The 23,981-nt window shown below is 49.4% G+C and overlaps 11 protein-coding genes across 11 annotated transcripts; 7 read left to right on the forward strand and 4 right to left on the reverse strand.

The window, feature by feature from the left end:
- Nucleotides 1-574: 574 nt before the first annotated feature.
- On the forward strand, nt 575-1,465 carry PHATRDRAFT_40594 (predicted protein; the record flags this gene model as incomplete). The annotated part of the gene is made up of 1 exon (XM_002184498.1): nt 575-1,465. One exon carries the CDS (start codon nt 575-577, stop codon nt 1,463-1,465), a length of 891 nt encoding a protein of 296 aa, XP_002184534.1.
- A 330-nt stretch (nt 1,466-1,795) lies between these two features.
- On the reverse strand, nt 1,796-2,721 carry PHATRDRAFT_49807 (predicted protein; the record flags this gene model as incomplete). The annotated part of the gene is made up of 1 exon (XM_002184574.1): nt 1,796-2,721. Exon 1 carries the CDS (start codon nt 2,702-2,704, stop codon nt 1,796-1,798), a length of 909 nt encoding a protein of 302 aa, XP_002184610.1. The 5' UTR covers nt 2,705-2,721.
- Nucleotides 2,722-3,053: 332 nt separating this feature from the next.
- Nucleotides 3,054-8,403, forward strand: PHATRDRAFT_49808 (predicted protein; the record flags this gene model as incomplete). Its single annotated transcript, XM_002184499.1, has 1 exon — nt 3,054-8,403. One exon carries the CDS (start codon nt 3,054-3,056, stop codon nt 8,208-8,210), a length of 5,157 nt encoding a protein of 1,718 aa, XP_002184535.1. The 3' UTR covers nt 8,211-8,403.
- Nucleotides 8,404-8,645: 242 nt separating this feature from the next.
- Nucleotides 8,646-9,227, reverse strand: PHATRDRAFT_5780 (predicted protein; the record flags this gene model as incomplete). The annotated part of the gene is made up of 1 exon (XM_002184575.1): nt 8,646-9,227. A coding segment is annotated over one exon (582 nt), but the record flags the coding sequence as incomplete, so codon positions are not given.
- Nucleotides 9,228-9,929: 702 nt separating this feature from the next.
- PHATRDRAFT_4048 (predicted protein) lies at nt 9,930-10,616 on the forward strand (the record flags this gene model as incomplete). Its single annotated transcript, XM_002184500.1, has 1 exon — nt 9,930-10,616. A coding segment is annotated over one exon (687 nt), but the record flags the coding sequence as incomplete, so codon positions are not given.
- A 1,581-nt stretch (nt 10,617-12,197) lies between these two features.
- PHATRDRAFT_49810 (predicted protein) lies at nt 12,198-15,099 on the forward strand. The gene is made up of 3 exons (XM_002184501.1): nt 12,198-12,271; nt 12,451-13,363; nt 13,454-15,099. The coding sequence occupies exons 2-3, from the start codon at nt 12,565-12,567 to the stop codon at nt 15,034-15,036; spliced, it is 2,382 nt and encodes a 793-aa protein (XP_002184537.1). The 5' UTR covers nt 12,198-12,271; nt 12,451-12,564; the 3' UTR covers nt 15,037-15,099.
- A 473-nt stretch (nt 15,100-15,572) lies between these two features.
- Nucleotides 15,573-16,873, reverse strand: PHATRDRAFT_49811 (predicted protein; the record flags this gene model as incomplete). Its single annotated transcript, XM_002184576.1, has 1 exon — nt 15,573-16,873. The coding sequence occupies exon 1, from the start codon at nt 16,809-16,811 to the stop codon at nt 15,573-15,575; it is 1,239 nt and encodes a 412-aa protein (XP_002184612.1). The 5' UTR covers nt 16,812-16,873.
- Nucleotides 16,874-17,196: 323 nt separating this feature from the next.
- Nucleotides 17,197-17,700, forward strand: PHATRDRAFT_49812 (predicted protein; the record flags this gene model as incomplete). Its single annotated transcript, XM_002184502.1, has 2 exons — nt 17,197-17,331; nt 17,476-17,700. Exons 1-2 carry the CDS (start codon nt 17,272-17,274, stop codon nt 17,698-17,700), a joined length of 285 nt encoding a protein of 94 aa, XP_002184538.1. The 5' UTR covers nt 17,197-17,271.
- Nucleotides 17,701-18,876: 1,176 nt separating this feature from the next.
- Nucleotides 18,877-21,290, forward strand: CK1 (predicted protein; the record flags this gene model as incomplete). The annotated part of the gene is made up of 4 exons (XM_002184503.1): nt 18,877-19,063; nt 19,159-19,866; nt 20,185-20,186; nt 21,255-21,290. 4 exons carry the CDS (start codon nt 18,877-18,879, stop codon nt 21,288-21,290), a joined length of 933 nt encoding a protein of 310 aa, XP_002184539.1.
- A 576-nt stretch (nt 21,291-21,866) lies between these two features.
- On the reverse strand, nt 21,867-22,696 carry PHATRDRAFT_40603 (predicted protein; the record flags this gene model as incomplete). The annotated part of the gene is made up of 2 exons (XM_002184577.1): nt 21,867-21,985; nt 22,093-22,696. 2 exons carry the CDS (start codon nt 22,694-22,696, stop codon nt 21,867-21,869), a joined length of 723 nt encoding a protein of 240 aa, XP_002184613.1.
- A 403-nt stretch (nt 22,697-23,099) lies between these two features.
- Lhcf7 (protein fucoxanthin chlorophyll a/c protein) lies at nt 23,100-23,862 on the forward strand. The gene has a single exon (XM_002184504.1). The coding sequence runs from the start codon at nt 23,150-23,152 to the stop codon at nt 23,762-23,764; it is 615 nt and encodes a 204-aa protein (XP_002184540.1). The 5' UTR covers nt 23,100-23,149; the 3' UTR covers nt 23,765-23,862.
- The last annotated feature ends 119 nt before the right edge of the window (nt 23,863-23,981 follow it).

The raw sequence follows: 23,981 nt of genomic DNA on the forward strand, positions 1-23,981 counted from the left end.
CAATGGAATTATGGCGCTGACTCTTTGGTCGCGAATATGACCTGACTGTGATTGTGAAAAAGGGAATGAATTCCTCGACAGTGAATCGGCTAAATTAAATAGTCATGGCAAAGGTCATTTGCCGATTGTGTAAACAACCTATTTCTTTTTTTCGAATAGACTTAACTTTGAGCGTAAACTGATATATATGGAAAGGAAGCAGTATCGAATGACGGAAGAAAGAAAATGACCAAAAATTTCACATCTGATAATGGTCGAGGTAACAGTTGAAGAGGTAAAGTAGTCTGGTCAGTGTTGTATACAAAGTACTTAAATTGACTTACGGGTAATGACTTTACCAAGACTGAAATGATAGTTGTCTCTGACCCGAACTTTAGTTGTTCTTGGAAGCAACAAGACAAGATTAAAACTTTATATATCTTTGTTGCAGCAATTCTGCTATAAATTCCAAATAGCTTCTCGCTGACGCCAACCTTCAAACATATATTGATAAAGCTAGATCGATTAGCCCCGACGACAACGTAACCAGAAGAATGGGAACGGGTACTTTGTTTGCTTCCCCTCGAGTAACAGAATGAAAATTATTTGCCGGATGATGCAGCTTCTTCCTTTCGGAAGTCCTTCTTCTCAAACAACACTTCTGGTTTCTCGCGATAGTCACACAACCGAATTCGAAGTTACATCAAATTCTACGAAGCTGGTTCAGCAGGAAATGGCTTTCCAAATCTTCTCACTGAACGACAATGGTGTTGTCGCTATGCAACAAGGAAATTATGCTGAAGGGGGAAGATTTTTCCTTCAAGGTTTGGATAGTATACGCCAAATCCTCGAAACGAAGGCTCCAGCTGTTAGTGACTCAGAAAGAGCTACCGCTTTCTGTAGCTTCGCAGCGAGCTTGACATCTAAAGCTATCGGCTCCGAAGCATGTTGTGCAGTGGGGCCCAAGCCACACCACACAGCATTAGAAAATAGGACATCATGGCAACTTGAACAGCAGCACGAAGATGCCTTTGATTTTTTTGCAAGGGTCTTTTTGGTATCTGCTTCGGACTTAGGTCAAAGTTCGTTCGATGCTATTTTGGGAGCAGTGTGTGTTTTGCTCTTGTTTAACGCGGGAGTTGCCTTCCATGCAGATGGAGTTCAGACCGGTAGGTCAAAGATGCTTCTCAAAGCATACAAATTTTATGAAAAGGCGGTAAGCATTGTGCAACAAGAACATCCCTCACCCTGGGAGGCAGGAAAACTCCCGCTCGTCTACCTTTCAGTACTGGCAAACATGGCCCATATACAGTCAGAGCTTTTCGAAAGTGATGCTCTTCATCAGACACAACTACTTCTTGAGAAAGTTCTAAACTGTGTTGTTCATCGCTTCTCGGCGGCCTTGGAAGCGCACGAACTCCGCTTTTTTCTGATCAAGTTAATGCTGCTCAACTGCCAGACATCAATTCAAGCGGCAGCTGCGTGAAGGAAGCCTTGAATGGATTTCTCCTTTCCCAAGAAAAAAAGCAATGTAGAGATAAAATTCCCGAAGAGAGTCTAGACTTCATCGGTCATTTGACTATGTCTCAATTACGTTGACATCAAAAGTCTTGTTGAAGTATAGCTTCTTTTCAATTGCATCGGCATTGTACATGCACGTCCTGGTAAGGGAAGATCAGCGGTCATCACAACTGATCCTCCGATTAAATAGGACTTTCCCGTAGGAATTAAGCTGGGCTGTGTAGGTTGCCAATTCAACATTGATAGCGCCTGATACTTTGGCTTATTCCGGCCGTAGCTCTATCGTTGCGCTTGGTCACGATGCTTCCATCAAGATCTCGAAAGTGTCACCAGTCGACAATTTTCCTGGGGCGTCGACTACGGCGTAGACACCCAGATAGGGTCCGTGTTCGGGAAAGTGCTTGATCAAGAGCTCAGGAATATCCAACACGTGTCCTAAGTCGTTTGGGTCCACGGAAATGCCCTTACACCGGACAGTCTTACCAATGACGGCCAACTCCAATCCACTGTTGATGCACCGTAACTTGGCTTTGGATCGTACCCAATCGAATTCGCTCCATGCGTCTACGTCGTCGATCACAACGTTGGGTCGAAAGCGGCGCGGATCCAGCGCCACCCCAATCTTCTCGCTCAACGAACGCACCGTCTGTGCGTTGACAATATGTAGCGTTCGGGTGTCCCCATCGCGTTGCTTGAAGCCGGACGAGGTATTGCCAAACTGAAAAGTGTGCTGTGGAGAGGACGGATCGGACGCAGTAACGCAAACTACATCCTGAGACGATGTTTCGGACATCATTTCTCCTAATCGCTCACGACCAGCTTCGGTCGCGAGATTGCCCATAAAGAGCGGATCACCCGAGGCCCGATCCACAATCGTGAGTATTTTTTCGCCCGCGGTAGTTTCTCGATAGTAGGATTGGAGGGTCGCCATCAGTTCCGGTTCGGTAAAGGCACACAGAAAGTTTTCCTTGTGCAACCACGACTTTCCGTCGAATCGATCACGTCGGGATTGCTGGAGCAAGGCGTATCGTCGATCGTCGGGAAAGGTATCCCCCGTGTTCGCAAAGGTGACGCTGTCGAGAACATCTTCCGACAACCCCTTGACCGCGTATCGATACAAAGCGGTCACTCTCGGAATTGCCAAAGACATACTAAAGGCAGGCAGCAACGAAAGTGTCAATGCCGAAAGTAGCCAAGCGCTCATGATCAATCAGGGATACGTTGGGAACGTTGAATAATGTGTCGTGAATCCAGCTGGAAACTTTCGAAGCTCCAAAGTCGAAGCCAAGAAATCGGGAAAATGGATCCTGATACCCGGATTTACAAGAAGCATCTCGAATACGGAATCGAAAAATTTCCGAATTGTACCTACTTAAACATACCCCGGAACGCTGTGCATACCGCAAATCAGCAGCAACAGTGACAATGGCGAAAGTCCCAACTCCGGGTGTGGAGAGTACTGTGAACGCCAGCGAATCACTTATCCTGACACTAGAAACAACTGTACATCAATTGATCGACCACTTCATTCCCAATCACAAAGCTGTTTTAGAATGTCTTGGCAAAGGCAACGGGCGGGATCCGAAGACGGAGAAATCGATGAGGAAGAAGGAGAAATCACAGATAATCCTCAGCCACCGGTGGCTTTATCGCTGTCTCCTTCGAAGTCTCGTCCCACCGTCACCCACTCGCTCCCACACAGTTCCCAAGCAACGGCCGCATTCCATGGCGAATCAAACTTTCCTCCGCAGCCGCCTTTGCCGAACCGTCTGAGCAGTACTAGCGGGCCGAACAGCATCCATCCCTACCCGGGCGCCAGTCACAGTAGTAGTAACAGCAACAACAACATACCGGTCCCTCCCCCGCGTCGTGGAAGCTGGCGGGGCGGACGTGGCGGTACTAGTGTCGGTGGTGGAGCCTTTGAACGACGTCCCGGTCGAGGGTTGGGCCACCGCAATACTTCTTTCGGCAGCGGACCGCCAGCGTTCGACGCGCCCCCACCGGCACGCAGCCAAAGCTTCCAGTCATTTCACCGCCACAGCAGCGGAAGCATTCCAGGCCTTCCCGCCAGCAATGTTCTCCCACCGGTAGCGGCTACTGATCCGAGACGGGCGACGGATCCACGGTTTCGGGGAGCACCCGGCGTTGCGAACACCCCGGTGTCCGCACCGCATTTTACCGAATCGCGGGCAACCAGCGAGGGCCGGGGCTTTACTACCTCGTCCAGTAGTGCTCCGGTATCGGTCAGTAGTACTTTAGCGGATTCAGTCAGTCTGGCAACACCCTACAGCAGCTTGGCTGAAGGCAAGCCACCCCACGTACTAGCTGCTGAAGACGCGAAGGTCGTTCGAGGACTCCGTGCCAGTAGTGTCGCGAGAAACGAGTCCATCGGCAATGATGTTCCACGGGATAGCAGCGTCAGTGGGCCCTTCCCGCCACTAGGGGGTTCCACGGAAATTGCCTCTTTTCCTGGAGGTTTTCGCGATAGAGGTCCACCGCATCGTCGACATACTGGCGACTTTCGGGGGCACCCTGGCGGCCACGGCTCGCTCAATCGACGAGTTTCAAGCGAATATGGTAGCGGCGACGGACCGAATAGCGAAGTCCTACCCTTTGGAAGGCCCAACGAAATTCATCAATCTGCTAGGCAGGGTTCTCAGCATGCAGTCCCCCCATCCGGTGAGCCACTGCCGGTGTCGCGTGGTCAATCCACAGGTAATCAGACTCCTCCACCTCCGTTTCATCGAGGCCCAGCGCCGCCTCCTACTCAAGAGCAACAGCAACCTCCATTCCACCGTAGTCATCCGTTACCGCAGGATCCACCGCCGGGAGCTTTCCCTCGAGACGGGCCGCCTCAAGGAGAAGTGCCATCCTTTTATAGGGATGAGCAATCAGTGTTTTCGCGAAATCAACACACCCATGGCGGAGATTTCCCACCGTTCAACCAAAGAGCTTCGGATCAGCCTCCTTTTTCCTCGGGCCCGCCCAACGTAGAGCAACCGCTATTTCGAGGACCAAGACAGGATTCCTATTACGGACCCGCTTCACGCGACGTAAATTCTGGAAGGTTCGGGTCGCCCTCCCAACGTGATCGCCCCATTGTCAATGCCCGAGGGGTTTCGGGAGGTCCTCCACCTCCCCCACCACCACTGGGATCGCAAGGGGCGCTCACATCCACACAACATCCCTCTTTAGCTCCTGGTGTGGCCCCGCTTCATCGACGGAACGATCCACGCCTTCATCGAGACCCCGATGCGGAAGGACGAGATTTCGCGGACGCGGCATCCGCATCCGAGCCGCTTCGACCCAATTTTCCACCCGAGCGCACCGGATTCCCGATGCAAAGTGAACGCGGTTTCCGAAAGCCGCCTTTTGGACAAATGTTTCCACCGGGAGGTGCTACAGAAAATAGTACCGGCTCGGATTCGTTTGGTCGATCACGCGAACGGAATACCGCGGCAGCGCGGTCGCCTCAAACGTCACCACATACGCGTAAACCCGTTTTGAGCTACTTTCAGGAATCGCCGGCGAAGGAAATTCCGCGTCTGCCTGCCATAATTGATGCCAAATCGGGCAGTCTGTCGAGTCGAATCAAATCTGTAGGTCAACATACCGAAGCAAGGACAGAAGAGCCAGAACCTCTTTTGACATCCGTGCTTGGTGAGGATTCAGTGGATAGGGCGGAAAAGGTTGTATTGCTTCTGACTGATCAAAGGGATAAAGCTAGCTTGGAAAGAGATGATAAGGGATGTAGTGAGCTTCCGAAGAAGCAGACAATCCTGATTGCGCTGAATCGTATGGACACCAAAATCAAGCTGCTTCAGAAATCTACCTTAGATAAAGAAGAAGAAGTTGAAGCACATATCGAAAAAGAAAAGGAAGATCAAAAACGGGCTGCTAAAGAGGCGAAATCTGAAGCTGAACGTTTGGAAAAGGAACACAGGCGACGCCGGGAAGAGGAACAACAAGCCGATGAAAAGGCCAAACAAGAGCAGATTGAAAGTATGATAGAAGAAGGGCAGGCTGGTTTCGATGCAGATCTAACAATATCTACAGTGACGTTCGAGACCGATCTCGAAGCAGCTCGTAAGGTAGAAGAAGCAAGGTTTGAGCTAGAATGTCAAGAACAGATATCTGCGGCTACGGAGCGATTCGACAATGATGTGCAAACTACACAGCAAGAGTTGGAGAATTCTATACAATCTATTTCGAATACTCAAAACCTAATTTCGGCACTCGAGGAGGAGTACAAGTGCAAGATGGAGGAAGGAGATACAGCCGGTGAAGAGAAAATGGATCAACCTGATCTAGTAAATACAGTTTTGGAAGAAAATCGAAGGCGCGCTGCCGAGGCCCATGTGTCTCAATGGGCAGGTTTCCCTGTGGTGTCGGATGATGATGAGTACGGTGTTTTAGAGAACGAAAAGGATCCTAAAGAAGGTAAACGTCATGTACGGTGGGCAGAGATGGCGCAGAAAGTTACGGGAGTCGGAGATGCACTCTACAACGAACCTTCGGAAGCGCCGTATTTTGAGCAAAATGAGAGACTTCATGCACTGATCGGCCCGCTGGTAACAGAGCAAATACGCTACAGTCAACGGCAATTCGACACCCACTGGAGAGAACTTGCCGAAGAATACGAATACCGAAGAGTAGTTTACGAGGCTCAACAACTCAAAGATGGCACGGCTCAGAGAAGGCGCATCAAATCCACAAGTGTGCCCCATAGGCTCGTTGGGAGCAAACCTAATGTCCCTATCCTCGAGTCCACATCTGGCCACGGACGCTCGTCGAACAACCCATATCGTCGGGCACGTAGAGGCAACGAGGTGCGGACAGAATACGAACAAGAACAAATTATAGCAGAGCTGGCAGCCAAAGAAGCGCTGGAAAAGAGAATTGCAACTGGGGGGTCAGAGCTTCCGCGTCAGATAGGTCAGATCGAAAGAAGCTGGACAGCCACCTACATCCAAACATTTTCGGCGCAAAGGGTTGACCTTGAGGAACAGGAGGCAGAGTTACGTATTACGGGTGTTTGGACGGACATGGAAAAGTGCATTTTCTTAGACCGATTTATGCAGCATCCCAAGGATTTCCGCAAGATTGCTTCTTTTCTCCGAAATAAGACGACAACTGATTGTGTCGCCTTTTATTACGATTCCAAGCAAACGCTGCCTTATAAGGGTGCGTTAAAGGAACACGTAATGCGGCGGAAGAGACGTGGCGGATATCCAATTTGGGAAGCAACTATTCAAGCCGCCCTCTCGGTAGGTGCAGTCGTTGAAGCAGGGGATAGTGAAGAAAAGCCATTGATCTTCACACTTCCGTTTGATGATCACACTTTTTCTACTTTTGGCCTTCATCCTTTGAAACGCGAAGTTTTGGATTTAATGGAAATAAAAGAGCAGGCTCTCGCTGAATTTGACGCAGATGAGGATGCAGACGACGTTTCTAGCAAATCAGGGCAACCCAAAAAACGTCCTCGCGATCGTCTTTTCCTGTTGGATCCGAGACAAAGAAAATTCCTGAAACCCTTGCCCCAGGAATCGGCTCACGCTACCTGCCTTAAGGTGGACAGTGGAAAAGCAAGCACAGCTGACGATGATCACAACGATTCCAAAGAGGGTACAGCAAAAGATGAGTCGGGGCGATTAACTCCTCTAAGAAAAGCACCCCAAAAATGGACGGCGTCAGAGAAAAAGATTTTTCACGATACCTTGGAGAGTCATGGTAGGAATTGGAGCATGCTTTCCCAGGCTGTAGGGACGAAAACGATTTCTCAGATTAAGAATTACTACTACGACTACAAGAAGCAGAAAGATAAAAATCGGACGACTGACAAAGACAAAAAGGTCGAAAGCAAAACTGAGAGGACCGAATCTCACGAAAACAGTCCTACACCGCCACATATTGCCGCGGATCAAAGACCCGGCGACCAGACTAGTAACGAGCCGATTTCGGATCTACGCAAAAATCAGCCGCCTCGCTATGATCCCCAATTTGAAGCTAAACATATCGAGCGACAGATGTTCGAAGTGTTGCAACAGCAAGGGCAGGGTCCATACCCCGAACAAGAAAGGCTTGTCGATCGACGTCCTGTCGAATCGTTGAGTGATCAAGAATTATGGGCCCAATTACACCGACAGGGACTTTTGGGTCAACAGCGAGGGCATTTATCGGACGAGGCGGCACGGCAACTTCTCCAGCATCACTCGCAGTCACACCATCAGCAAGTCCTCTCAAATTTGATGCCCTGGGCTTCGGGAGGGCAACTTCCGCAGCCAGTCAAACGAGCGCAACCAATCAATGTGCAAGAATGGGAGCAGCTGCAGGCAATTTTGCAGATCCAGCGTCAACAAGAACAACATCGCCATCAGCATCAACCTCACGTACCGCACAACCCGATGGCCAACTTGGACCCTCAAATGCTTGCGTTGGCCCGTCTAGCGGGTTTGGATTCCAGCGCATTGGGTATGAACCCGCAATTATCGCGACTTGCGCATCATCCTGCAGTTGGCTCAGCTGGAAGTCATGATGACGCACAAATGGCTTTAGCACAACGGCTTCTGAGCTACAGTCAGAGCGCTGGGGGAGGGGGGAATAGTGCCCAGGGGGCGCTAGATTTGTTGACACAGGCCATGAGTCGTGGGGGTGCCGGACGCCATCCGAATCCAGATCGGGGTTCAGATCGGGGTACAGATCGGTACTAGAATGGATACCTGATCGAGAAAAGTGGTTGGCGTTGGGTGTTGGCCGGGTACACAAGGTTTTTTGTGCATTCAGAAAAGTTCAACAGCTCAAGTCAATAGTTTTTGTGTTGAACTGCTCCGCTCTCTGCTATCGAGCGCTTGATCCGTTGGAATAGCAAATATCTGCCTCTCTTGATTTTCTATAGTTTACGGTATTTTCTGACTAGGACCCGACGCGTTCTCTTGTTTTCGGGGTTCCAAATATGCTTGGAAACCAAGTTCATTAATAGGTTTGAGAGCAGTCGACGGTGAAAAGCCTTGTGCGACCGCTGAATCGAGCTCGTCAACATGCAAGTAGTGCCCGCTTGAAGGACTTTCCAACACCGTCCAGAGCCCATTGGCAATGGATTCCGGCGTCCGCACTCCTCGTTTTTCGGGCGCTTTCGGAAAGGACCGGGTATCGACCATACCTGGGCTGATGGAATTTACCGTGATTCCTTGGTCTTTCAATTCCGCCGCTAAAGTTGCCGTCAATCCTTCGAGAGCAAATTTGGAAGCGACGTAGCTCGACATTTGGGGCAATCCCTGTTTTCCCGCTCGTGACGAAATGTTGATAATTTTTCCAGATTGCTGCGCGAGCATGGCGTGTTTTAGCACGGCAGCAGTAACACGATGTACAGAAACTACATTGAGATCCAGTAATCGCGTCAAATTTACGGCAGGTAACTCGTGTAGAAGACCTTTGGAGGCTTGGGCACCACCAGCATTGTTGACGAGAATATCAATCCCACCCCAAGCTTGAACCACTGCTTGGACTAAGCTTTCCACTTGTTCGTCACTTGTCACGTCCGCCGTTAGAACCAGGGATTGACCTTTTGGCAAAAGTCGTGCTGTTTCTTCCAGTTCCAATGTCGTCCGGGCCGTCAAGGCCACCCGCGCGCCTTCGGCGGCACACAGTTGAGCGATGGCTCGACCGATGCCCCGGCCTGCGCCCGTCACTAGTACGCGTTGACCCGACAAACGCAACGAGGTTGCCATTGTGCAGCAATCAAGGGAAATCAATAAAAGCACGTAAATTTCAATCCGAGTACTACGTAACATAGCTAACAACAGTAAAGAGACGGAAGATCCATCGCGATCGTCGCGGAGCAGTCAAAGTGTAGACAACTCCGATGGTCGATATCCACAGTCAGTCCCGGTTCCCTTCAGTCATCTCGTTTTTCTTCTATCGTTGGATAAAGGGCAGACGACGAAATTGACAGTAGAAAATCATGCAGACCGCGCGCGACGACGTCCACTCCATTTTTCTGTTCTATTAATTTTACATTTTCGTTTGGATTTTAGCTAGCGTATTCGTTGGATCCATTACTCCCGCAGAAGTTGCATTAGAAGTTGGCTGGAACCATGTCTTCTCAGGTCCAGAGTTTCATCCGAGATCTGCAGAAGAAGCGCAAACAAGTCTCGTCCGTAAAGAAGCGTGATGCGCAAAATGGCGTATTCCAGAGCGGTAGTACGAAACGACCAAAAGCTACGTTGCAGCGTACCACACATCATTTCGAAGACCGACTTGTCACCAAAAGCGTCGATAGCCATCGCGCGGAAAAGAAACCAAAGGAAACGGATGTTGAGAACAAAAAGCTACATCGGCAGCAGCGAGATATCGGTGACGCCGACTCGTCCGAACTCCTGCCCGCCCCGGAACGTCGCCGACCCAAACCTATTCCCTTTGACCACCGCTACATACTAGCCCCCATGGTGGGAGCCAGTGAACTTGCGTTTCGATTACTTTGTCGCAAATACGGAGCTCAAGTTGCCTACACACCCATGATGAGTGCACCCAAATTCGCGACGGATCCATCCTACCGATCGGCGGAATTTCAAACTTGTGCGGCCGATCGACCCCTCGTGTGCCACTTTGCCGCCAACGACGCTGCGGATTTCGCGGCCGCTGCCATTGCCGCCCAGCCCTTTTGTGACGCAATCGACTTAAATCTGGGCTGTCCCCAACGAACGGCCTATTTGGGGCACTTCGGTTCGTATTTGCTCGATCGCAAAGATCGCAGTTTGATATGCGACATTGTCCGAGCGGGAGCAGCGGCCGTGTCGATTCCTATTTTTGTCAAAATTCGTCTCCTGGATAAAGTGGAAGAAACGATCGAACTTTGCCAGCAACTAGAGCGGGCGGGTGCCTCGCTCATTGCCGTTCACGCTCGGTACCGAGCGAGTTGGGAGCGGAAAGGAGCTGGCGCGAGAGATGGGCCCGCGTTGCTGGATCAAATCGCCGTTCTAAAACAGCACATCACGTCTATACCCATTATTGCCAACGGAAACGTCATCACTTACGACGACGTCGAAAAAAATCTTGAGTTGACCGGAGCGGACGGAGTGATGAGTGCGGAAGGTATTCTAGACAATCCGGCTCTGTTTTTACCACGGCTTGGAAATAAAGAATCCGAAGGTGATCGACGGGTTCAAATTCCCATGCTGGATACGTCCACAGACAATGTTATCCAGGCTAACAAGAAGCGCAAACTTGAAAAGAAATTAAGTAAGATCTCAAAACTGGAACGCAAGGTCCAAGAGCATGGACAGGACATTTTGAGTGAAGCCGAAAAGGAAAAGTTGTTCGCCAAGGAACGGGTCCTACTCTCTTTTGAAAAACTAGAGGCTGAAGCTCAACATTGCCAAACTGGAACGCGACAAACTTCGTTAAGGGCCCTATACGACGTTGCGAACAGCAAGCTCAAAGTAGCCTCGGAATACTTGGACCTGGCGACAATCTATCCAGTCAAGATTCGTTCCGTCGTCTTTCACACCCGCAGGATACTCAAAGATGTTTTGATGCAGTACCAATTACTAGAGGAATGTCTAGCTTGCGAAACGATAGATAAAGTGCGCTCCCTTTTGCAGAGAATCGAAAAGTACCAAGCTAATCCCGAAACGTTCGTCTTTGATCAGGAGAAGGCCAAACGTGAGAAAAAAGCATTGGAGCTGAAAAAGCGCGAAGAAGGGAAGCGAAAGGAGTACGAAGCCCGCATGGTTCGCAAGGCGAAGCGTGAGGGTCTGACGGATTTAACGCATTATTTGCAGATTGGTGCCGATGTACCAACGAGGAAAACGGTCCAAAAACTCAAGACGTTGTCGAAAGAAGAAGCGATGGCAATTTGGAAAGGTTATCATTCACAGCATTGTCTCTCGTTTCATCTAGAGTCAAACGGATGTGCTCGTGGCCGCTCCTGTGCTTTCTTACACGTGGATATTCTAGGATCAAACGCGTTTGTGGAAAAGGACGAGGTTGCTGGATAGGCTAGGAGGACTCATGGATCTCCCGATTGAGGTATGATGAACGACTCTCCACATCTTGTCGGAGGCGGAGATTCTTGGAAATGGTCGCATTCATACGAAGCGATTTTCGAATTTATGCGGCGTTTACTGTGAATGATGCTACGGCAAGAAAGTGGTTTTTCCATTGAGCTGACCGAATAAAATTTCGAAAACCGGCCGGGGTGTCTATCAAAATCCTTATCGGTCGTCCGGTTGCGGTAAGTGCAAGCAGAGACAGTGCGACATATAAATCATCCGGTGGGAGACCAACGACTCCACAAACGACCAGCTAGATCTTCAATATTAGAAAATGCTTTGATTGGTGGACTAGCCATGGTTTCTTACTTAAACAAATGAGTTGCATTACACGGTAGATCACAGTTATGTTAGCCCGTTTGGCGCTTTGCGGAAATAACGTGTAACTGTGTGAAACGATTACTTTGAGGGACAAAAATCCGAGTACCCGGAAGTTTTAATTCCTCAGTCACGTCCTTGGAATTGGTTCGTGTCATATGTGTACCTACCTTATGTGCTCTACATCCCTCCGGGATGGTTCGTCTTTGGTAGGAGCCGGTGAGATTACATGTTACAGTTAGGTTGGTCCGTCCGTCTGTAGTAGTTTTCTTCCGATCCGTACGAAGCAAAAGGAACGAAGCGATCAGAGTTCCTGGAAGAACCCCCAGACGCGTCGAAGGAAAATGGATTTGATCCCGCGGTACTTTGGTCATTCCGAATAACTTGCAACTGTAACCAAAGAAGTGAGTCAACGGCCGGTTAATTTTTCACGATGGAGTCGTATGCAACGATTTATTGATGGATCGATTCCACTGACACAAATTTGACGACGGACTGGCGACCTATATACTTTTGACACGATGCCAATCACAATGTAAAGCACAAGAACTCACGCACCGTATTTGGTTACGTTCTTTGTTAGGTCGTTTCTAACTCTAGGAGGATTGACATTTGTTCGGAGCGTTTCACATCGCGTAGCTAGAAGCTATTGCCGCTCGTTGTCGCTCCTCTGGATTTGGCGACGAGCGCAATCGCTATGCCCAGGGACCCGCTAAAGCACACGTCTGCGACTCCTCCCTCCCGATCGGCACACCCTTACAGATCCCCCGTGCGGCAGTACTTTTCAAGACGTGATCGCAGCCGAGGCATTCCCGAGATTCCCGTCGACGCCGAATCTTGGGTCGGTATCTACAGCGGCTGGGCTCTTTTGTGGGGATGTCTGTTTTTACTGATTCCGGTTTGTTACGTCTACATTGCCTTGACGCTACTGCGTCAATTGTGTTTCGCTTTTCCGGACTCTCTTTACGCTTCAATACAAACGCATTTGCCCAGTCTGGCGAATATTGTGAATGCTTTGGAGCAGCATTCTTCGAGGGCGGTCGAATTCTGGTGCTGGATTGAAGGAATTTTTTACATTGGTTGCAAATGGCACGTTCGCTGGTTGCAGACGCGAGATCCACTAGAAGCCTCCCTGTCGGCAGCACCCATGATGGATTTGTCGGAACGGCAAGAATTGTGGAATTTCATGATGGAAAGTGAACGAGATATTGTAGGATTTCTGCGGGGTTGGTTTTTTGATCAACCACTCGAAAATATTAGCAAGTACGATGTACGAGACTTTGCCGCCTGGTCGTTGTTTGAAACACGACATCAGGAGCATCTGTCGACCAGCGAGCTAGAGCAGCTGGAAGCTTTTGTTGATGAGATCCAGGTGAGGATATCCTTAGAATTGTATGGTGAAGATTCGGACGAGGATAGTGTCAGCGTGCAGCTCGACTTTGAACGACGAGATGATATGGAAATTTGGCAACATAATCTTCCAAGACCCACAAAACGTAAGTGCAGGACGCTTCGGCGAGGAATACAGTAGACTTTTGCATGCACGCAAACTCATGGGTCCAGTTACTACTTTTCTTTGTCATCAGAATTTGAGTTCTCGGAGGAGTCGAATATTGAAGAACCGAATTTCTTCTCCAACTTGTACGAGACATATCGCACACGGTACGATCAAATGGTACGGACGGGTGAAAATATGGTGCCTACCTTCCATACCGTTCAGGAGATTCGCAATTTGGTGGCAAATGCTGACTTTCATCCGGTGCAGGACCTGCGTAATATGGTTGGCAATACAGCTCAGCGTTTTGCTGAAGCTGAGGAGCACGCCAAGGCTACAGGTCGGCAAGTGTACGAAACACTAGTGCCAACGGGCTCTTCAATCGATAAACAATTGTCAGCGATGAGTCGCGCAACCTACACTCAGCTCACTGAGGCTTGGAACTCCGTCAAAAACATAAGCGAACGGCTAGAGACAGCACGATTTTTATCGAAGCAGCGACAAAGATTGCGGCAACAGCTTAAAGGTTACCGGGTCATGCTTAATCGAATGCTTGAAAAATCTTCGGCTGTTCCGTCCAAGCAAATGGCTTCTTTAATGCGTCAAATTACGGAATGCAATCAAGCGATGGAACATCTTGAAAGCCGGGCGCAAAACGCTTTCGTGCAAGCTACGGGCTTTGCCCAGCGCACATTACCTTCCTTTTTGCAACGTAAAGAGCCACAGCATTTCGCAAAATACTCGTCGGATCCACTACTGGGAATCGCAACCTATCCCTTGGGATTCCATTTGCTAATTTTGGGGGGAACCGAAATTCCTTTGAGAATTCTTATGGCGAAGCGTGGATTCACGAGGAATGTATGTGGAGCAGTCTCGTACTATTTTCACCCCGGATCTTCAACTGACGACGATGACGAACTCGGTGAGAAGATGCCGATTGCGTTCGTACATGGCATCGGGATAGGTCTCATTGCATATATGCCGCTGATAGATCGTCTACTTGCCACTGGGCGTCCAATTATTTTGCCCGAGATTCCATATGTTTCGGCCTTTCGGCCATGGCAAAGTCCCAACGCTGTTTTGCAGCCAGCAGTTGTGACAAGCACCATGACAGCTATTCTTGCCACACACGGCTTCATGCTGGCCACCTGGGTTGGTCACTCCTACGGAACGTCGTGGCTTTCATACATGTGTAAATATGCTCCCAATGCTGTCGCTGCTCTCTTATTCCTAGACCCTGTGTGTTTCTGTCTCCATTTACCCCGCTTGACGAAGTCCTTTGTCTATACAAGAGCGGATCCAGGAACCATCAGCTACTTGGTTCGCACTGATATCATGACAAACTGGACTGTTCAGAGATCCTTTCCTTGGGCGTGGATTGATTTGTTTGTGGAACATATCGAAGTGCCTTGCTCAATATATTTGAGCGAGCGAGACGCGCTGGTGCCGTCAAATAAAATAGCCGAGTATCTGCGAAGCAAAGACATACCAATTCGAGAGTTCCAAGGCCATGCTCCGGACGACTTCGATGGGGCTTCTATAAACTGCACAGTCTTTCTCGGCGTCGGTCATGGAGACTGGACAGAGAATACCGTGTTGACAGTTCCAGACATTGCCAATTCCGTCGAGGTGCTATGCCGACGAGCGGAATTACTTCATGAGAAGTCGCAGTGATATACCCTCTAGCTTGAAAAGTATCAGAGTTCACTCATAAGATTAAAAGCACCTCTCGTTGCCATCGCGGAAGCCGAAGAATATTGATTTGAGACATGAATGCCGCATTCTTGCGCCAGAACGCAGTTGTTCGTATCAGCTGCTGGTAGTGATGTAAATGGTAGTGTCATGACAGGGTATGCATTTCTACCGACAAGCTGAAATGGACTGGTCGAAGATCATTCACATTTGTGCATAAAATCTGACAGTGAATGGTCGATGTGGGTCTCTTTTTTTTTTAATGTCGGTTCTAACTGTGTTTTCCAATTCTGTATCGCGGTGAGGACCCGGGTTCCTCCGGGTAATTGGAGATTGCCCAATATACGGTAGAGAATACACTATTTTAAACTGATGCGGCCGCAACTGTTTGCGAAGCCGACAATGGCTTAGATATCTACCAGGTCCAGCGTTCAACATATGCATTCTTCACAACCCTAAACCAGAATATTTTTGATAGATTAAGACAGTTTCCCGGGTCAATACGTAAGTAAATAGTACTACGATTGTACAGATGATGGTAGTGTCGGATTGCGAAAGCAGGCGTCGAAACAGAGCGTCACAGCTTGGGGTTTCCGTCGTCGCATACGGGTATTGTCATAGGAGGGTGATGACGCAAAACCTTGGACCCGGACCGTAACGTGTCCCGGCGCCAGCGCTCCTTGGAGAGGAATCCATTCGACCATCGGTACAGGGGAGGGATCCTTTGAGACTTCTGAACTGTTGCTTGGTTCGTAAGGAGGCACCCATTCCGGTGGATAGGTAAGACCACGTAAAAACTCGACATTCCAGTGACGGGCGGCTGGGGGGTAACTCGATACTTGACTTGTTTCTGTGAAGACGTTTTCGTACTCATCCTCATACTCATCCACTATCTCTCCTATTTCATGCTGTAAGACTACCCCGAGTGCCGTTGTAATGCGGTTCATGGCAGCTAGGTACAATTCCATGGACGCTGCCCAGGGACCGTCGTGTGCCAGTCGGTTGGCGAGATTGGTCCCCGTTTTCGAACGCACCCGCATAATCCAGTTTGAGCTCAGCTCGTACGCATGTCTAGTGTCGTCGCTGCGATCTCTATACTGCTGGAAGGACACAGCGGCCGCGTCGTGTTCTTGCGTCAAAATACCATCCGCCAGATTAATGTGATCCTGCAATAATTGAACGGGAACCCCGTGGCCTTGTAGGACAAAGCTCGTCGGACTGGCTCCTCGTAGCGGTGCCTTGCGCAATACATGCTGCCGCAGGTGGGCAACAAAGTCTCGCTTTCCCCGGAGCAATCGTCGGGCCGCTTCGGTTCCAGATTTTGAGGTAGCGGAGTTGGCGGAGCTGACGCAGTAGTCCTTCGTATTGAGCAAGGCGGAGGCGTTGAGAAGAGGTAGCTGGTGCGTGCGGCGGTAGGTTCCCGACGCGGTGGATCGGTAGAATTGTGTTTTGTTGGAGGAGATTGCGTTGCCGGGTTTCAAAATTGCCAGGCCCTGTCCGTCCTTTACCTCTTTGGTTAATTGACGAGCAACAGTGAGGTTGGACTTCTTTCGACGGAGACGCTGAGGGATTTTCTGCGGAGCTGGTTTTTGCGTGTCTGCTGGAGATTCCGCCTTCTTCTCAGGGGAGTCGGAAGATTTTGACTTTCCTTTGCTTGTTTTGCTGGAGAAGGTTCGAAGGGTTGGGATGGAAAATAGTGTTCCGCTGGTAGAAAGGTATATGGGAACAAGCCGCCTTTGAGCCAGGAGACAGTTCATTTTGCAGCTGACTGCGTTAAGATTCGTGCAATCGGAATTGCCACAATGGAACCGCACGGGTATATTACGTGGGAAAAGCCCGAAAGAGTCTACGGATGTATGACACGAGTGGGACGTGCTAGCCGTGTGCTGCCTGCAAACCTGCTTGACGATTCTGTTGCGTGGTTTCGTTGTGCTTCCCTGTTGGGCCTCCACTGGCGTGTGTCGCGTGAAAGCATTAGGCTCACCAACAAAACCTTTGAAGCAAAGCCCTAATGTAAAACCCTGAATACAAACGGTGGGCTCACAAACATTAAATGTACCCGGATGTTTGTGCAGATCGGCCGTTTCGGATTTCTACACCATCCTGGTATGGACGAATTCCCCAGTAGCACTTTGTGTGTGACCATTCCACAGTGAGGTCCGTCCTGTTTGGTGTTCCCGTTACATCTATCATCTCCGCCTTTTTCGTTGTATCGACATGTTTGGCGCTAGACATCTAGCATTAAGTCGGACGAGCCGACTGGCTCCTGTTTGGACGGTACGTTTCGTCCAAATCTGATCGAATTCCCGTGTTCGTCGCGTAGACGCACTCAAGATGGGCTCCTGGGCCAAGTCTGCAACAACAGAGAGTTCACGGTTGCTAACACTCGATTTTCCTTTTTGTGTCGTATTCGCTGGTCAGAAAAACGCTCTCCGCACGCTAGCAACGGAATCTGCTGTTGTTGCCCCGGAAAAAAAGACGGGCGCCGGTTTGTGGCAACGATTGACGAGTTTCATTGTTGGTGCAGGATTAACGGGTGTCTTTACGCAGTACTATATCTTCGAAGAAGTCAAGAACGGGAATTTGCTCATGCTAGCCAAGCAAAAAGAGCTGGAAACCCGAATTGCTAAATTGGAGAAGAAATAGTAGACCGGTGAAGGAAGGTGACGGACCGACAGGATACCCAGTGTCGTGCTACAACCCTGTTGTTTCGTTTGATCGGAATGGAACCGCGAGCGGCTAATATTAATGAGACCGGTCATGATGTTTTTCTGCCATCTTTTGGTTGCGTGTCTTTGCTCGCCCGGATCCTCCCGCACCCGTCGTCTTTGCTCTCGCAAGGAAGTTTGCAGGAATTTGTCGTGGAAAAGATGGCCGATGCGATCTTCTCGGGAAGTACATTCTGAAGATCAAATCGTGCTTCCATTCCCACGGCCCTCCGTATATGAGATGTGGAGTCTCTTTCTCTTCTTTTTACAAGTTATTCCACTGAAAAATACTGCATGCCTGGCTGATCCCGCAGGACGGAAAACGATCATAATCTGTTATTAACTTTTAAGAGTTCATGTTTTCTAGCGTGCTTTGATAGCTCAGTTGGGAGAGCGTCAGACTGAAGATCTGAAGGCCCAGTGTTCGATTCACTGTCAAAGCATTCTTTTTGAAAAGAAGATTTCCGAACACAGTTACTTTTGTTTTGGACATAGCCTACGGCTACATCCTTTTTTTTTCCTTCCTTTAATAAGCCTCGAGATTGGTTTGCTGCTGCACATATGGACTCTTCCTCGAGTGATCTCTACTTTACATATCCCGCACAGTCAAGAATTTACCTTTTTCGTTGCACCACTGTGCGGCACGGCATTGGTTGGCACGCGCGGCAGTTTTGTGCGAAGAAATCCAGTGTAAGACATATCCGACGACACATTCCCTTCCGAACCTATCGGACACTCTGACATCTCCTCCCCTCTCGAAAGAGCTCGCCGACGCCTGACCGTGTGAGAAACCGAGAGAACAGCGGTCTCGATCCCTCGCGGCCGCGGCCTCGTGGCAGGCCAATACTAATCCACGGCCGAGCAACGATACGGGTCGATCCGTTCTGCCTCGTGTTGTTCCCCTTTCTTATTTTCCTTCTGATCCAATTAGACAGACACTGCATCAAAGTTACTGTGCAGTGTTTGTGCCCAACAGGATTGGAAGAGCGGGACGGGAAAATTCGGTATTGTGCGAAGGAGACGTACCGGTTGTTTCACTTCCGAAAATTCTCGGGAGTCGTAGTTCGCATAGTCAGTCGTATTAGGTTTCCCTCTACTGCTGGTATCCCTCAGTATGGAACTGCGGGTGGGTAAAAAGTACCGTCTCGGTCGGAAGATCGGTTCCGGTTCCTTTGGAGATATTTATCTCGGAACGAACATGACTACGGGTGAAGAAGTTGCCATCAAGCTCGAATCGGTCAAAACCAAACATCCGCAGTTACTCTACGAAAGCAAGATTTATCGCATTCTGCACGGCGGCTGTAAGTACAGACAGAGTGTTATAGTTCGTAGCGTGTCTTTGTACACTTTGTGTTTTTTGTTTTTCCAACACTGTATTATGGCGAAATATCTGCAGTGGGAATCCCGAACGTTCGATGGTACGGTATCGAAGGCGATTACAACGTCATGGTGTTGGACCTGCTGGGTCCATCACTGGAAGACTTGTTCAACTATTGCGGTCGTCGTTTCCAACTCAAGACTGTCCTCATGCTGGCTGATCAACTGTTGTCGCGGCTCGAATACGTGCACACCAAGTCTTTTATTCATCGGGACGTCAAACCGGACAATTTCTTGATTGGTCTCGGCAAGCGACAGTCGGTCATTCACATTATCGATTTTGGTTTAGCCAAAAAGTACCGAGACCCACGTTCGCATCAACACATTCCCTACCGTGAAAACAAGAACTTGACAGGAACGGCCCGATATGCCTCGATCAATACGCACATTGGGATCGAACAGTCGCGACGGGACGATCTCGAGTCGCTCGGTTACGTTCTCATGTACTTTATTCGCGGCTCCCTCCCTTGGCAAGGACTCAAGGCAAATACCAAGAAACAGAAGTACGAGCGCATCATGGATCGCAAAATGAGTACCAGTACAGAGCAACTGTGCAAGGGATACGCCACAGAATTTCGTTCGTATTTCGAGTACTGTCGGTCGTTGAGATTCGAAGATCGACCGGATTACGCCTACCTCAAACGTCTATTCAAGGAGCTGTTTTATCGCAAAGGATTTCAATACGACAACATGTTTGACTGGACGGTTTTGAATCTGCAGCAAGAGCGTTCACGCTTGCCTCCGGATCGCCCACTCGCGGCCCCTGATACGGCGGCTCCAGCAGATGTTCAGGAAAAGAAGGAAGAGCGCGATCGTAGTTGTAGTGGGAACGGTGCAGCGGATCCCTACAACAATGCCACCGGTGTCGCGGCCCGCGATCCTTCCCAACGATCGGGATCCCGGTACGGGTCCCAGCAGCCCGGCGTGGTCGCGCCCCCACACGGGTCCCAGCACATTCCGTCCGTCCACGAATCACAGACCGGGTATCCGCCGGCGCAGGGAGCCCATCACGATCCCCGGGGTCCCCAATAAACGGTGACTATAGTCGTCAGTGAGTCTATCTGTCCATCTTGTAGTCTTTTCCATTCGTACTATAAAAAGAAATAAGGTTCTTTTACAGATTCCGCTAGTTGCGTTCACTATACTAGAAACGGTTTGCGGTACAGTTTCATCTTTGACAAAAGCTCCCTCTGCGTAGCTCATACGACACTCGTAGAATCTGTATTTGCAATAGCAGCTGCAGCTCGTCAACGATCAAGTGCGCAGAAATCTCAGACGACGTTCACCCAAAACTATGTAAAGCTCTGAACGAATGTATATGCAAGTCAAATTTTAAGTTTACGATTTCTTCCTCCACACACCGACACTTAAGATTTTTTTTGGTTTACATAGATGAATCGTCGTCATCACTGTCTGTTCCAAAACTGCTATTGTGTTCGCCGAACTCAACGTTGCAGTATTCGATTTGAGCCTGCGGTGGCGGAGGAGGCCATTCCGATCGAGGCTTGCCGCGTACCTCCATCATGCGCTCGTAACGCTTGCGGTTTCGTTCCACACGCAGTAGGCCGTCATCAAATTTGATCGCTTCCAGTGGCAGCGTACCGTCAATGTATAAGTTGTACCAGTTGCTTCCAAAGCATTGTGTAAGATTTTCGTTCGTAAACACATCCATCTTTGCGCAAGCTCGGGCAATCGCCAGCTGTTCAGCACGGTGAGCTCGAAAAGATTCCAAGCGGTAAATAAGGGGAAGGACCGAAAATAGTACACAGCAAAAGCCAGTGATCAGTACGATGGCAGCCAGGACAACCCAGATAAAATAGGCCATCCCTGTGGGTAACTCATCCAACCACTCCAGAATCTTCCAATCGGGGTAAGAGACGGTCCTGGTTGTAGGAGATGGAGGCGATGGAACAAGCCGAGTCGACTTTTCTGCTGGTGTCAATGAGTCGTTGGAAATTAAGCCTGGCTGCAACCGTCTCAGATTTGGTCGAGCTTGAATGTCATCTCCCTTCCGCGGTAAACCGTGATAGTGAATAAGGTGTCGTGAGGATTGACGGATTTCACCAATGTTTTGCAATATGGTAACGGCGACCATCTCGTCGATTTCAATTTCAGAGTGTTGCGAAGCAAAATTTTCGTCAACGATTGTAGTGGTAATCATAACTTGCCCGTTGGCGTATTCGAGTCGGGTGACGTCGGTGTCGTGCACTAGACCACCGTGCGCGACAGGCGTCGCGGTCGAGCTACCGCCGTTGTACACGATGGTGAACGTGTCCATTCCAACCACCGTGGCATCCAAAACTGTTGTGCACACCGAAAATGCTTCCCCAGGGAGAAAGAAATCTGCTTTTTCTTTCCTGCAAAGGACGTTTCCATGTTTGAAAAAATGGTCACGCTGGCAAAAACAAAGAGCATCAGCATTGATAAGCACAATGGAGCATATGAACAAAATCTGGGATCTCATGGCGCTGTGACCACTGATTGATATTCTGAAGCAATGGCTTTGCGTTTGTACTGAGTCGGAAAAAGTGTCTGGAAGGGGGGCACGGGACACCAGGCTTGTTGCAAAATTGCTGACAGTGTGCGGGGCCCACGACTTCATTAAACGGACGTTTGTTGCCAAACGTGTGGGGGCGTTCAGAGGAGTCGTGTCTTCTACCGATCCCAAATCAACGTTTACGGTTGGATGGACCAGTTTCGCACCTCCCCCGAAAAAAGTTGGCCGGTTTACTCCGGGAGTGCATACAGTTCCATCCGGGATGCGAGCCGTTCGCGCGACGCGTTTTCAAAGGTCATTATTCCCTCACGCAGGATCTTCCACACACCGAACGCAGCTCCCATATAAACTGTATAAAACAACAATCGCAACAAAAAGTCAGAACGCGATTGGTCTTATCTTTCAAACATAACAGGATGTTGATGCTTTTCGATCATACAAAACAAACGACCTTACCAAGTGGCATGGGTAAATAGTTTCGAAAACCCAGTGTGAAGCCAAAGGCCATAAGCAACCCATGCAATTGAATTGACAGAATTTGCCGCGACGAAAAGACGTCACCGTTCCAGAACTGGATCAAATCTCCTGCGACACCGAGGGCCATTGGAATAACAAAAATCCACGTATTGCCATTGAGCCACTCAGCTTGGTACGAAGGAATTAAAGGCCAAGCACGCCACAGTAAGAGTGCCAAGGTACTACGGAATCCAATATCCATGGAATGGTCCCGAAAGGCCAGACATGTGACACGTGTGACGAGGTATTGCATTCCGCTGATTGTCCGTTGGAATGCTTCCCTGTGCGGGGCAACTATACCAGGAAAAATTTGTGTGGATGCCGGCACTTGAGAGAGAAGATTTCGGGCATGGGTAACCGTTACTAGATTTGCAACTTGCGACAATCCAATCCATATTGGGTATTCGCTTGGATAGCTGTAGTATGCGAGGATGGTCAGAGATAATGAAGAAAAACCTAGCAACCCGTGCATGCCAAGATGCAGTCCACCAACTTTGAAAAAAGATCGTCTGTTGGATCTTTTAATCAGCTGGGTTTCCCCCATAATGACAGTCAACGTGGTTTTATGAATCTCCTATAACTACTGTAAATCGAGAGGTAGATGCGAAGATGCTCCGTTTTTGTGTCTACAGGATTTTCCTTCCCCGAATAATCATCGCTCCTGTCGGATTTCTATCGGCACTTTCTCGATGAAGAATTAGCGTTATGGCTTGACTGTGATCGTGTGATCGAAACTTCGATCGGTTCGTAATGACTCAGAACCTAGGTTTTCGTTTCGATAATTGTCCATCGCTGATCTCAGTCGTTAAGTTATTGATGTCGCGGACACTCGTCATCTACTTTGGGACCACGAGTTGAAGAAATCCTCCTGTCGGTATCTTGTTCGCGATCTTGGCATCCGCTGTTCAAGCAGGCGAGAAGTGTGGGCTGTTCCAACACAATTCTGCCGAATTCTTCGTCTAGGACTGTATCACACCCAAAGTTTACCGTTTTCACCATGATGAAGCTTGCTCTCCTAGCCTCTATTGCTGCTGGCGCCGCCGCATTTGCTCCGTCTCAGGGTCAGTCTGCCCGCGCTTCGGTTGCCACGAACATGGCCTTCGAAAACGAAGCCGGTGTCACCGCTCCTCTGGGTTTTTACGATCCCCTCGGATTGGTTTCGGACGGCGACGAGGCTAAGTTCAAGCGTCTCCGTTTTGTAGAACTCAAGCACGGACGCATTTCAATGCTTGCTGTTGTAGGGTACATTGCCACCGCGACCGGAAACCGTCTGCCGGGAACCATTGATTTCGCTGGTACCAAGTTCTCCGACATTCCGGCCGGATTCGGTTCTTTGGCCAACATCCCCGCCGCTGGCCTCTGCCAGATTCTCTTCTTCATTGGACTTTTGGAGACTTCCTTCATGCGTGACTGGGTTGGTGGAGAGTCGGTGGGTGACTTCCGCAACAAGTACATCGACTTTGGCTGGGACTCCTTCTCGGATGAAGAAAAGGCACGTCAGTACAATGTTGAGCTTAATCAGGGCCGTGCTGCACAGATGGGAATTCTTGCCCTCATGGTGCATGAGCAACTCGGCAACGTGGACGATATCTTACCGTTCAAGCTTATCTAAAGTTGCTACCACGAGTAGTTTGTAAAAGTGGTTAGAACTCCTATAACCATTCCGACACTCGTGCTTTTATAGATAAGAGTAGGCATTTGTAGAAGATCAGAAAGCAGAAGTTCTAGATAAGTCGCTTGACGTGGCCTAGCCCGTATTCAAATCGTTAACTGAACTCTCTATGGACTACCTTCACGATCAACTGTACAGCATTCGCCAGCTAGTTTTG

Source organism: Phaeodactylum tricornutum, chromosome 24 (assembly GCF_000150955.2).
Source record: "Phaeodactylum tricornutum CCAP 1055/1 chromosome 24, whole genome shotgun sequence".
In the NCBI taxonomy this organism is placed as follows: domain Eukaryota; phylum Bacillariophyta; class Bacillariophyceae; order Surirellales; family Neidiaceae; genus Phaeodactylum; species Phaeodactylum tricornutum.

Coding starts and splice junctions, on each gene's coding strand:
- PHATRDRAFT_49810 (XM_002184501.1), top strand. CDS start 12,565: ATGCCCAGGGACCCGCTAAAGCACACGTCTGCGACTCCTCCCTCCCGA. Junction 13,364..13,453: donor TCTTCCAAGACCCACAAAAC/GTAAGTGCAGGA, acceptor CTTTGTCATCAG/AATTTGAGTTCTCGGAGGAG.
- Lhcf7 (XM_002184504.1), top strand. CDS start 23,150: ATGATGAAGCTTGCTCTCCTAGCCTCTATTGCTGCTGGCGCCGCCGCA.